This window comes from Ranitomeya variabilis, chromosome 1, assembly GCF_051348905.1.
Source record: "Ranitomeya variabilis isolate aRanVar5 chromosome 1, aRanVar5.hap1, whole genome shotgun sequence".
Classification (NCBI taxonomy): domain Eukaryota; kingdom Metazoa; phylum Chordata; class Amphibia; order Anura; family Dendrobatidae; genus Ranitomeya; species Ranitomeya variabilis.
The window spans coordinates 357,967,812-357,981,847 of NC_135232.1; the positions used below are offsets into that span (position 1 = coordinate 357,967,812).

General features: G+C 40.7%; 1 protein-coding gene across 5 annotated transcripts in view; it reads left to right on the top strand.

Annotated features, from left to right (window-relative positions):
* Window positions 1–13,391, top strand: part of SYK (spleen associated tyrosine kinase) — a 286,906-nt gene extending 273,515 nt beyond the window's left edge. For all 5 annotated transcript variants that reach the window (XM_077299920.1, XM_077299917.1, XM_077299921.1 and 2 more), the window contains 3 exons: window positions 9,774–9,914; window positions 11,416–11,528; window positions 13,011–13,391. In XM_077299920.1, coding sequence (XP_077156035.1) covers window positions 9,774–9,914; window positions 11,416–11,528; window positions 13,011–13,083 — 327 coding nt within the window. In that variant the 3' untranslated portion in view covers window positions 13,084–13,391. The remainder of the gene's footprint in view (window positions 1–9,773; window positions 9,915–11,415; window positions 11,529–13,010) is intronic.
* The last annotated feature ends 645 nt before the right edge of the window (window positions 13,392–14,036 follow it).

Below are 14,036 nucleotides of genomic sequence, written 5' to 3' on the forward strand. Positions count from 1 at the left end.
ACTGGAGGGAAATACGGACTTTCTGAGAATCAACAATCTTTTGTATCTCGTATTTTAACCCCTTAATGACCGCCACTACGTCTTTTAACTGACCTGAGATATAATAGACTAGTATCCACCGACTGGTGACAATCCGGCAGCTGTCGGCTCTGCACTACAGCTGACAACTTGCTGCATCAGCCACGATCAGTGTTGGCACAGTCCATATCTGTTTAACCCCTTAGATGCTGCCGTCAACAGTGACCACATCATATAAATGGTTAACAGAGTGTGGGGGCTCCCTCAATATCCCCATTGGCACCTTGACATCATGATTGTGTGGTCCTGATGATAGCCATGGCAATTCACGACCAAATAACAGCCAGTCTGCCAGCTATAGTGGCCTGTTTAGAAGTCAGCGGCATTTAGGTGGTAAAAATCACCTGAAGGGTTAATAAACTATCTGACTGCAGTTTTCAATATGTCGAGGGGTGATGTTTATAAAATGGTATCACTTTTTGCGGCTTTCTGATATATAGGATCCCCACAGTCACTTCAAACTTGGATAGGTTGCTAAAAAAATGAATTGTGTAAATTTCCTTGGAAAAAGGAAAAAATGTTGCTACATTTTTAAATCTCCTAAAATGCTAACAAAATAAAATATCATTTTACAAATGGTGCCGATTTAAATCAGGCATGAGGGAAATGTTACATTATGTATTAATATTTTTCTATAGTGTGACTATCAGGATTAACCCCTTTCTACCTGTGGACGTACTATTCCGTCCCTGTGACCCGAGCCCTAATTCCCATGGACGGAATAGTACGTCATATGCGATCATGCGGGGGGAACGCGGCCGATCGCAGCTGGGTGTCAGCTGATTATCACAGCTGACATCCAGCACTATGTGCTAGGAGCGATAACGGACCGCTCACGGCACTTTAAACCCCAGAACACTGCGGTCAAACAATCGCAGCTGTCAAACAGCGGTGGCATAGGGAAGCATCATGCAGGGAGGGGGCTCCCTGCGTACTTCTCTGAGACCCTCAGAACAACGCGATATGATCATGTTGTTCCGAGGGCCTCCTCCCTGCAGGCCCACGGATCCAAGATGGCTGTGGGATCCTTCCGGGTCCTACAGGGACGTGGCTTGTCAGTGCCTGCTGAGAGCAGGCGCAAACAAGCCTTCTGCAAGTTTTCTGCACTGCCTGCCAGATCACTGGTTTGACACAGTGCAGTGCAAAGTGTCAGATCAGCGATCTGACACTATATATTGATGTCCCACCCTGGGACAAAGTAAGGCTACGCTCACATTTGCGTTGTGCGCCGCAGCGTCGGCGACGCAACTCACAACGCAAACTAAAACGCAGCAAAACGCATGCACAACGCTGCGTTTTGCGACGCATGCGTCCTTTTTTTGGTTGATTTTGGACGCAGCAAAAATGCAACTTGCTGCGTCCTCTGCGCCCGGACGTGTGCGCCGCAGTGACGCATGCGTCGCAAAACGCAAGTGCAACGCATGTCCATGCGCCCCCATGTTAAATATAGGGGCGCATGACGCATGCGGCGACGCTGCGGCACCCGACGCTGCGGCGCAGACCGCAAATGTGAATGTAGACTAAAAAAGTAGAAAAAAAAGTTATCATGTGTAAAAATATTTTTACAAAAATTCCTAAATAAAGAAAAAATAAATAAATAAATAAATAAATAAATATTGTTCCAATAAATAGATTTCTTTATATAAATAAAAAAATATAAAAGTACACATATTTAGTATCGCCTTGTCCGTAACGACCTGACCTACAAAACTGTCCCAGTGAACACCGTAAAAAATAAATAAAAAACCAGGCCAAAAACAATGCTTGATCATCATACCACCGAACAAAAAGTGGAATAACATGCGATCAAAAAGACAACTATAAATAAACATGGCACTGCTGAAAACGTCATTTTGCCACGCAAAAAATGAGCTGCAACACAATGTCATCAGCAAAGAAATAAAAAAGTTATAGCCCTCAGAATAAAGCGATGCAAAATAATTATTTTTTTATATAAAATAGTTTTTATTGTATAAAAGTGCCAAAACATAAAAAATGATATAAATAAGGTATCGCTGTAATCGTACTGACCCGAAGAATAAAACTGCTTTATGAATTTTACGAAATGCGGAGCGGTATAAACACCCCCTCCAAAAGAAATTCATGATTGCTGGTTTTTGTTCATTCTGCCTAACAAAAATTGGAATAAAAAACGATCAAAAAATGTCATGTGCCCCAAAAGCGTATCAATAAAAATGTCATCTTGTCCCGCAAAAAAACAATACATCACATGACTCTGTGGACCAAAATATGGAAAAATGATAGCTCTCAAAATGTAAAGAAGCAAAAACTATTTTTTGCAATAAAAAGCATCTTTTAGTCTGTGACAGCTGCCAAACATAAAAACACACTATAAATAGTAAATCAAACCCCCTGTATCACTGCTTTAGTTATGGAAAAATAATAAAATAAAAAACAGTATTTATTTCCATTTTCCCATTGGGGTTAGGGTTGGGGCTAAAGTGAGGGTTAGGGTTGAGGCTAAAGTTAGTGTTAGGGTTGGGGCTAGAGTTGGGGTTAGGGTTTGGATTACGTTTACGGTTGGGTTAGGGGTGTGTCAGGGTTAGCGGCATGGTTAAGGTTAGGGTTACGGTTGGGATTAGGGTTAGGGGTGTGTTGAGGTTGGGATTAGGGTTAGGGGTGTGTTCAGGTTAGGTGTGTGGTTAAGGTTATGGTTAGGGTTGAGATTAGGGTTAGGGGTGTGTTGGAGTTAAGGGTGTGTTGGGTTAGAGGTGTGGTTATGGTTTGGGTTGGGATTAGGGTTAGGGGTGTGTTGGGGTTAGGGTTGGAGTTAGAATTGGGGGTTTGCAATAAAATAAATTATACAGGTGAGCTTTAGGCAATTTTGCATTAGGGATAAGATTAATAGCATAATCACAAGGAAGATGGTGAGGTAATATCTATGCCTCTTTTTCTAAGAATATATCTCGGAAGTCTTTTAGGTACCCCGGAAGACCATCCAGACAAGCGAAGAAAATTTGTACAGAACTAAATTTTTTCTTATTACAGTCGGTACTCCACTTAACAATATCCTTCTGACACCAATCAATAACAGGATTGTGAATACAAAGCCATGGAAACCCCAATACCAACCAGCAGGTAAATTGTCCAAAACATAGCAGTAGATGGACTCAAAATGAAGTATTCCCACTCTAAGTGTGAATTCCACCATTACCAAGTGAACAAAGTTCTGGCGTAACGGTATCCTGTTAATGGCGACCATTTGAATGGGTCTCTCTAATCTAACTGTCCTTAAGCCTTATTTAAGAATCATAGATTCATAAAATGTTGAAAGGGACATCAAGGGTCATCGTGTCCAACCCCCTTCTCAATGTAGCGCAGGATTCACTAAACCATCTCAAACAGATGTTTTTCCAGCCTCTGTTTGAAGACTTCTATTGAAGGAGAACTCACCACTTTTCATGGCAGCCTGTTCTACTCATTGATCACCCTCACTATAAAAAAGATTTTTCTAACATGTAATCTGTATCTTCTCCCTTTCAGTTTCATTCCATTGCTTCTTGTGTTTCCATGTGCAAATGAGAATAAGAATGATCCTTCAACACTGTGACATCCCTTCAGATATTTGTAGACAGCTATTAAGTCTCTTCTTAACCTTCTTTTTTTCAAGCTAAACATTCCCGGATCCTGTAACCGCAGTCTGTTCACAATCCTGGCAGTTCCTCTCTGAACTTGCTCTAATTCTCCATTGTCTTTTTTAAAAATGTGGTGCAAAGAACTGGACACAGCATTCCAGGCCTAGGAGGAGTAGAGGGGGATAATTGCTTCACATCTTCTAGACTCTATGTATCTCTTAAAACATCCTAGAATGGTGTTTACCTTTTTTACTGCTGCATCACACTGTTGATTCATACGCAGTCTGTGATCTACTAGTATACCCGTCTTTTTCACACGTGCTGTTGCTTAGTTTTATTATCCCATTATGTAGATGTAATTTTAGTTTTTCTTGCCCAGATGTAGAATCTAGCATTTCTCCCTTAAATATCATTCTATTAGTTGCTGACCATTATTCAAGCTTATCTAGATGTTTCTGAATCCTTTCTCTGTCTTCTCTTGTAGTAACTATCCCGTCCCTTCTCTATCCCTATCCCTTAGTCTGCAAATATGATCAGTTTACCTTATGTTCTCTTATCTACATCTATTATAAAATTGTTGAACAACACTGGGACCAGGACAAAGCTTTGTGATACCTCACTATAAACACTCTTCCAATTGGATGTACAACCATTTATCACCACTCTTTGAGTATGATAACTGAACCAGTTATAAATCCACCTAACCATAGCCTTGTCAATCCCTTATTTGGCCATTTTTCAATAAGGATAGTATGAGATACTTTATCAAATGCTATATATCTACTGCATTTACCTCATCCACCCAGTCAATGATTCCATTATAGGAGGAACTTAGATTTGTATGGCATGACTTGTTTGCTGCAAACCAATGCTGGCTCTGGTTAATTACTGTATTTTTATCCCACTACTTACTTACATGCTGTTTAATCATTTGTTCAATTTTTTTTCTGGTATAGAAGTAAGGCTCATTGGCCTGTAAGTTCCTGGCTCCATCTTCATTCCTTTTATTTGAACATAGGGACAACATTTGCCTTTCTCCAATCTTCTGGGACTTGTCCTGTTTTTCAGGATTTTTCAAAGATTCTGGCTAGTGGTTCTGCAATTTCCTCTGCTAAATCTTTCAGTACCCTAGGATGTAATTCATCTGGGCCAAGAGATTTAAATTCATTTACATTAGATAAGTGTTTCCCTCACCATATCTCTGTTTATAGATAGTGTGGATTCTTTTATTCCTTCAATGGCACCGTGAAGATTAGTTGATGTTACAAATGTTTTCTTAGAGAACGCAGATTCAAAATAGGAATTTAAAAGCTCGACCTTCTCAACATCATTTTTGACCACTGCATTCTTTTCATCCTGTAAAAATCCTATAGGATCTTTGACTTTTCTTTTGCGTTTGACATAACTCCAAAGTCCTTTTTTACTGCTTTTCTCCCTTGCAAGCCTAACTTCAATACTTGCTTTAGCTCTTCTAATGCTTGCCCAGCATTCCCTGCAAACAGCATTATATTATTCTTTAGATATGCTCCCCTCTTTCCATTTGATATACATTTCTTTTTTCTTTTGTAACAAGTGATTAAGTTATGGGTTCATTTACCCTGAATTTCTTTACATGCTTCCAATTCTGCCTTCTTTTCAGGGATTGTTACTGATTGTGCAGTGAGAATTTTATTTAGCAAAATCTCGCATAATTCTTCAACATTTATGTCCTTAAGAACATCCAGCCATTGGAACTTTCCTAAGAATTAGGTCCAAGATTGCAGATCCTCTTGTTCTGTCTTCTACCTTTTGAAAGATAAAGTTGTCACAAAGAGAATATAAGAATTTTCTGGACTTATTGATTTTGCCTGAAAGAGATTCCCAACAAATATCTGGATAGTTAAAATCTCCCATTATCATTATGTCGTACTTTTTTGAGAACAAAGACATTTGATGTAAAAAGAGTTACATTCATACCGTCAGTCTGTCCTGCTGGCCTTTAGCAAACACCTCCAATAGTGCCTTTTCTGTTCTGCAAGCTTTGAATTCTTACCCAAACAGTTTCTACAGAGCTACCAATCTCTGAAACTTGGATCTCTGTAGAGATATATGTTTTCCTAACAGACAATGCATCACCTTCTCCCTTCTTGTTAATCCTGTTTCTAATAGGTTGTAGCCTTCAAGGTTGGCATTCCAATCATGTGTATCATCCCACCAAGTTTCAGTGATGCCTATGCCATCATATCTTTCTTCCTGTGCTAGCAGCTACAATTATCCTTGTTTGTTTCCCATGCTCTGTGCATTTGTATAGACACATTTTAGTTTGTAGTCGGTTTCTCTTGCTCCTCTATTTTCATTCAGAGTTTTTTGTTTTTGTTCTTTCTTTCCACTTCTTATAGAAATAGCAGGGTTCTCAAAATAATTTATTAGCTGCAAATTATTTCCTGGCCGTATATTTCCCATCATATATTGCTCTAGTTTAAAACTCTCTTGATGAGTGTAGCAAGGCATCTACCAAATATGTGTTTTCCTGTTTTCTTAAGATGCAACCCATCTTTAGCAATTAGTCCATCATACAGGTAATTCACTCCATTGTCAAGAAACCCAAAACATTGCTCACAGCACTATCGACTTAGTTAGTTGTTCACCAGTTGATACCCTATCAGACACATCTTTAATTTGGGCACCTGGAAGACAGCACATTTCTCATACTGTAATGTTCGGTCAGCAGATAGCGGCTTCTGTTCCTCTCAGTAGGGAATCCTCATGACCATCACTCTTCTTTTCTTCTTCACCACGGCATTTCTTTTTGTCCCTTCAAGGGGCTTCTGATTTTTTTACTGCCATGTTCTTTGTGGGCAAATCACTTTTTTGAAGCACATCTTCATATTTGTCCTGCGTGAGAGCCTGGTAGTGGTTCTTCAGTGGTATGGATGCTGTCAGTCATCATCATCCTGCTTCTTTGAGTCACATGCTTGCATTTCTCTTCTTCAGGTATAATGAAAGATGCTACTCTTCAAACATTCCGAACAGTTTTTTCTACTCTGTCATTAGCTTCTGCAGGAATCCTGAAAAGTTCTTCTCTTGCAACATTCTGAAAAGATTCTTCTGCTCTGTCAAGGAAATCCTCATCTTCTTTGTTGAGCTCCAGGTTACCTGTTCTTTCCTGAAGACTTTGGACCTTTTTCTCTAACAGAGTCACAAGCTTGCATTTCTGTCACGTAAAGTTTGTCTTCTCCTCTGGCAAGTCTATAAATATATAGCACACATTGCAGCACATCATATGGATAATCTCCTTCTCCATATTGAACAAACCAAATTTCTGTGGAATCAATGTAAAGATTGAAAACGCGCAGTTGAACGATTTCCTCCAAGCAGCTCGATACAGCTTCACCCAAAGATCCTCAGACTCGCGGCGACGCTATACTCTTCACGCGGGATTCTATATGGCAGACCAGTGCTCTTCTGTTGGTGTGTTTGTCCGCTGAGCCACAGCAGAGTCTGTTGCTGTCTGAATGCTGATTACCTATTGCCTTTCATACATTCCTTTGGTACATCAGGTGTTTCCATTTGTATATTCTAAGAGTCTATTGATGATTGGATCCAATCTGTGATACTCCAACTAAGGATTTTCGCTTTTCTGTTTCTTTGCTATACTTTGCATCTAACTTCTGTTTATCTTTAGGAAGTAGGCAATTAGTGACGAGTAGTGTTGAGCGATACCGTCCGATACTTGAAAGTATCGGTATCGGATAGTATCGGCCGATACCCGAAAAGTATCGGATATCGCCGATACCGATACCCGATACCAATACAAGTCAATGGGACACCAAGTATCGGAAGGTGTCCTGATGGTTCCCAGGGTCTGAAGGAGAGGAAACTCTCCTTCAGGCCCTGGGATCCATATTAATGTGTAAAATAAAGAATTAAAATAAAAAATATTGATATACTCACCCGTCCGGAGGCCCCTGCACCTTACCGCTGTTAACCGGCAGCCTGCTTTGCTTAAAATGAGCGCGTTCAGCACCTTCCATGACGTCACGGCTTCTGATTGGTCGCGTGCCGCTCATGTGACCGCCACGCGACCAATCACAAGCCGCAACGTCATTCTCAGGTCTGTTGTGAAATTGGATTCTGGGCTCCCCCGGTGGCCACTTGTGGAATTGTACTTGTGTGCATCATCCCCTCTGTTCACCTGCTCCTATCAGGATGTGGGAGTCGCTATATAACCTTGCTCCTCTGTCAGTTTCATGCCGGTCAACAATGTAATCAGAAGCCTTTCTGTGCATGTTCCTGCTACTAGACAACTCCCAGCTAAGTTGGACTTTTGTCCTTGTGTGTTTTTGCATTTTGTTCCTGTTCACAGCTGCTGTTTCGTTACTGTGTCTGGAAAGCTCTTGTGAGCGGAAATTGCCACTCTGGTGTTATGAGTTAATGCTAGAGTCTTAAAGTAATTTCTGGATGGTGTTTTGATAGGGTTTTCTGCTGACCATGAAAGTGCCCTTTCTGTCTTCTTGCTATCTAGTAAGCGGACCTCGATTTTTGCTAAACCTATTTTCATACTACGTTTGTCATTTCATCTAAAATCACCGCCAATATATGTGGGGGCCTCTGTCTGCCTTTTGGGAAAATTTCTCTAGAGGTGAGCCAGGACTGTCTTTTCCTCTGCTAGGATTAGGTAGTTCTCCGGCTGGCGCTGGGCATCTAGGGATAAAAAAACGTAGGCATGCTACCCGGCCACTTCTAGTTGTGCGGCAGGTTTAGTTCATGGTCAGTATAGTTTCCATCTTCCAAGAGCTAGTTCTCATATATGCTGGGCTATGTTCTCTCGCCATTGAGAATCATGACACAGGTCCTAATTTCCTAGAATGAGGAGTTTAGGGCCTAAGAATGACGTCGCGGCTTGTGAGCGGTCACATGAGTGGCACGCGACCAATCAGAAGCCGTGACGTCATGGAAGGTGCTGAACGCGCTCATTTTAAGCAAAGCAGGCTGCCGGTTACTACCAGGGCGCGTCAGAGGGTGAGTATATCCTATTTTTTATTTTAATTCTTTATTTTTTACATGGATATGGATCCCAGGGCCTGAAGGAGAGTTTCCTCTCCTTCAGACCCTGGGAACCATACACTGGGAACTTCCGATTCCGATTCCCGATACCACAAAAGTATCGGATCTCGATATCGGAATTCCGATACCGCAAGTATCGGCCGATACCCGATACTTGCGGTATCGGAATGCTCAACACTAGTGATGAGCAAGTATGCTCCTTACTCGAGATTTCTAAACATGCTCGGGAGTTCTCTGAGTATTTTGGGCGTGCTCGGAGATTTACTTTTGTGTCTCTGCAGCTGCATGATTTGCGAATGCTAGGCAGCCTCTCCAATGCCAGCTACTAGGCTCTCCGCTGCCAGCTACCGTATGTGCCAGCCACAAGGCTCTCGACTGCCAGCTACAAGGCTCTCCACTGCCAGCTACAAGGCTCTCCACTGCCAGCTATAAAGTGTGCCAACTACAAGGCTCTCGACTGCCAGCTACAGTATGTGCCAACTACAAGGCTCTCCAATGCCAGCTACAAGGCTCTCCACTGCCAGCCACAAGGCTCTCCACTGCCAGCTATAAAGTGTGCCAACTACAAGGCTCTCGACTGCCAGCTACAGTATGTGCCAACTACAAGGCTCTCCAATGCCAGCTACAAGGCTCTCCACTGCAAGCTACAGTATGTGCCAACTAAAGGCTCTCCACTGCCAGCTACTGTATGTGCCAACTAAAGGCTCTCCACTGCCAGCTACAGAATGTGCCAACTAAAGGCTCTCCACTGCCAGCTACAGAATGTGCCAACTAAAGGCTCTCCACTGCCAGCTACAGAATGTGCCAACTAAAGGCTCTCCACTGCCAGCTACAGTATGTGCCCGCTACAAGGCTCTCAACTGCCAGCTACATCAATCAATGCCTTTAGGCAACCAGGATGGAAAAAAGAGTGAAACCCCACAAAAAAGTACTTATGTCAAATTTCTCGCAGCTTCAGTATCCTAGTGTTAGAAATTATTTCTGCAAATTGCACATAACACAGCATACAGGTGAAGAGATTTTTTATTTAATTGCTAAATTTCTGTCTTAAAGGCAAAGAGTTGTGGAAAATGGCCAGTCAAGTGGTACGCACCAGAATGTATTAACTACTATAAATTTTCAAGTAAAAGTGATGTATGGAGTTTTGGTGTTCTTATGTGGGAAGCATATTCATTTGGACAGAAACCATATAAAGTAAGTTTACACATATTTCCAATGAACAATATATTTATTATGCAAACATTTACGTAGCTCATAAGTGATATAAGAAGTTTGTCACACAGAAGATCGAAAGGTTTGTGTGTGTTTTTAAAGCTAAGGCTACGGTTGCACTATCAATATTTGGTCAGTATTTTACCTCAGTATTTATAATCCAAAACCATGGGTGGAATAATCAGAGAAAAGGTATAATAGAAACACGTCACCACTTCTGTATTATCACCCACTCCTGGTTTTGGCTTACACATACTGAGGTAAAATACTGACCAGATACTGATAGTGTGAACGTGGCCTAAGCGTTATTCACTTACCGTAAGTGGTGATCCCACCTGTGAATTAGTGTGGCAATATGTCCAGATTGGAAAAACATGGTTGTTTTCAGCCAATTATTAAAAACAAACCTTCTTGTTTGCAGTGACTTAGAACATGATGGAATAGCTCTATCAGCTGTGATCTCATATATACCTGATACAGCTTTCCATGATGGATCAAAAAGGAGAAAGGAGAGAATGTCTGCAGAGGAAATGTCTGACCAGAGAAGTCTTCTGCGCAAAATCAGCTGTTTGCTATGAGTGCCAGGAGCCACATAAATCGTTATAGTATTCTTCCAATGAGACAGCCCTTTCTATTAATTTTGTGTTCATCATAGAAGGAATAGATGACTATAGAGTCTTTGGGCTCTTTCACACAACTGTATTTTTGGCCTGTGAAAAAAATTAACCGCCACTCGGACCAATGTTGTTCAATGAGACCGTGCAGACAAGTGATTTTTTTTTCCACTGACTAAATCTGCGTGTAAAAATACTGCAGCGTGCACTGGATTCTTCCTGAAATTGGATGAGACTCACCCATTCAAATGAATGGTTGTGAGGAGAAAAAAAAAATCGAAAACCATATGGAGCCACTGTATAGCATCTGATTTTTATGGATACATTGCAATCCAGTGACTAAATATTGTAAATTATAAATTACTGGTCCTGTAAAAATAATAAACTGCACATGGATCGCAAGTGAGAAAAAAAATCATCTTACTTTTCTGGATGAAACTCCATACAATTCTTTATATGGTTGTGTTATCCTACCCTTACTGAATACATTTTTTTGAATATTGCTGAATATTATTTATGTTACTTTTTCAATATATGTTATGTATTCTTTTTCCCTACGTACATTCTTTCCTTTTTTGAATAAACTTTCCAGAATGTCAGGTCAAATATACCCATTTTTTACAAACATGACATTCAGGATTGCACTGTCACAAACAGCATTCATTTCCTTTCAACCTGTCATTTTTCTGATGGCTGTTGACAACCCTGATAAAAAAGGTGCTGTGAGCATTTAGGTGACATGACAGGAGATGTGTGTCCAGGAATTGAAGATATCTATGGGGATCTGATTGTAATCAATTAGCAATGTGTTTCATCCATAAAGCTGTTTGTGTATATTCATTAATATATATCTATATATATTTGTATAGGGAATGAAAGGTGGAGAAGTATCCCAGATGATTGAAACTGGAAAACGCATGGAGAGCCCGCCTAGATGCCCACCAGAAATGTATGACCTAATGAAATTATGCTGGACTTACAAGTGAGTGTGCAATCAGCAGTGACATGCATTATTATAGGATATTCAAACCTTTCAAATATTAATATTCTATTATAGTGAAAAACAATAAAGGTTTGACTGTTACACCCATTGTACTATCTATGGTGTTAAAGGGACTCTGTCACCTGAATTTGGAGGGAACAATTTTCAGCCATAGGGGCGGGGTTTTCGGGTGTTTGATTCACCCTTTCCTTACCCGCTGGCTGCAATATTGGATTGAAGTTCATTCTCTGTCCTCCGTAGTACATGCCTGCACACGGCAATCTTGCCTTACGCAGGCATGTACTATGGAGGACAGAGAATGAACTTCAATCCAATATTGCAGCCAGCATGCAGCCAGCGGGTAAGGAAAGGGTGAATCAAACACCCGAAAACCCCGCCCCTATGGCTGAAAATTGTTCCCTCCAAATTCAGGTGACATAGTCCCTTTAAAGTGTTGGTGTTAAAAAGGTTGACCAGGCCTAGGGTTCAAATCTGCAATCACTCCATGTAACAGCAGACTTGTGAATCCTCACTGTGTGCATAGTCCATGCTGTCAGGATGCATCGGAGACTGCACCAAGAGCGGGCAGTCAACTGACCGCAGGTATGCGATTTGCCACATACCGACTAGACGTGTCCGGCCTCACTCACACAATTGCAGTGAGCGAGACCGCGCATGTCTAGTAAGCAAATGAGTACATGCATGCAAATTGCTGGTGTTGGCACCAAAGATTCCTCACAGTGAACACTATTTGTACTGTGAGGATTCACAAGTCTGCAGTTACATAGAGTGACTACAGACTTGAACCCCAAGCCTGAACAATCAATTTAATATGCTTACTGATAAGCCACATGCTCCCATTACCGGCACTCAACTGCAAGACAACTTCTTCTGTTCTTCTTAATGCACTGCTATGAGAACTTCTATGTAAAATATGGCATTAAACATCTGTAGCATGTTGAATAGCACAGCAATGGGCACTAAAATTAAAGGGAACCTGTCACCAGATTTTTGATATGTAAACTTACAGCAGCATGATGGAGGAGCAGAAACCCTGATTCCAGTGATGTATCACTTAGTTTACTGAGTGAATCAGTTGTGATAGAATCTCTGTTTTCTGTGCTGCAGATCTAGCAGAGCTCAGAATGCTGTGCTGTGTATAAACCCGCCCACACCACTGATTGGCTGCTTTATATGTGCATTGTATATTAACAAAAATCTGCTAATCAGTGGTGGGGGCATGGTTGAAGCAGGAGGCACGCAACACCTAGTCCTTTGTCCTTTAGTGATACTTTTCTGCAGGTAAAACACTGATTTTACTGAAATAACAAATCATAGCCTAGTAAGCAACACATCACTGTAATCAGTATATCTTACCCTGCGTTGTGCTGCTTTCAGATTATATTAAGCAAAAACCTGCTGACAGATTCCCTCGACATGAGTGATTACTAATTTGTAATGTCTCTATATTGTGTTTTACAGAGTTGAAGATCGTCCTACTTTTGTCAGTGTTGAGCTTAAACTCCGAAATTACTACTATGATATTTCTCAGTAAGCTCTTATAGTAATTTCACTTGCACAATTTCTGCCTTTTATTTGCTTCACTGGAACCAGGAAAAGTGTATACACTTAGACTTTTATTTACGGACATTGCTTTTTGTATAAACCTTACTGTTTTGAATAAAAAGTACGGTATATGATATTACTCAGCTGACATACACTAGATGCAAAGTTACTCTAGGAGAGTGAAAAAGCTATGAGGATTTCAATGTAATGGACTAAATCATTATGTTTTTAAATATTAAAGAGTATTTTCCTGCTGTTTCATTTTTTTTTCTAGTAAATGGCACAATAAAGTGATCCAAAACAACAATTTTTCTGGATAGAATAATTATTTACTGGATAAAACTGTAATATAGCGGAGTAGAATGAACATGGCGTCTTCTTAGCATCCGGCAGCATATACTTACCCTTTCTCTGCCTGCAGCTTCTCTTTAAGGGCACGTGCTCACAATGTCTTTTTGCAGTTTATCCCGCTCTGAAGACATTCAGTACCGTAAAATAAATGCCCTGGAACCTATTTGTGCATTTTTCCAGTGTTTTCGCTTCAGATACTGCTAGCAATTTCATTATCATTGAATGAAGAAAAAAATGAACGGAAAACATCAATACAAAAGACGACCCAAGAATGATGGAAAAACACTCAAAAAAAGCACCAGGGGTTAAAATGATGAATAAGCGCTTAGGTAACGACTGAAAATATGAAAAAGGCACTTCAGGTGCGTCCTGAAATGTCTTCCTCTTAGACAACTTGGCAGGTTCGCCTCTGTGTAAAAAACGTTGTGTGCTCATCCTAAGTGTTCTGAAACCTCCACAGACACAGTCTTGGTTTAAAAATAAACATTTCTTATGCTGCTCCCAGTGTCTGGGATTGACTGCAGTGCTGATGTCCGGTTGACAGTGCATACACTAGTCTATTATACATTTCAATTCTTAACATACGAACCT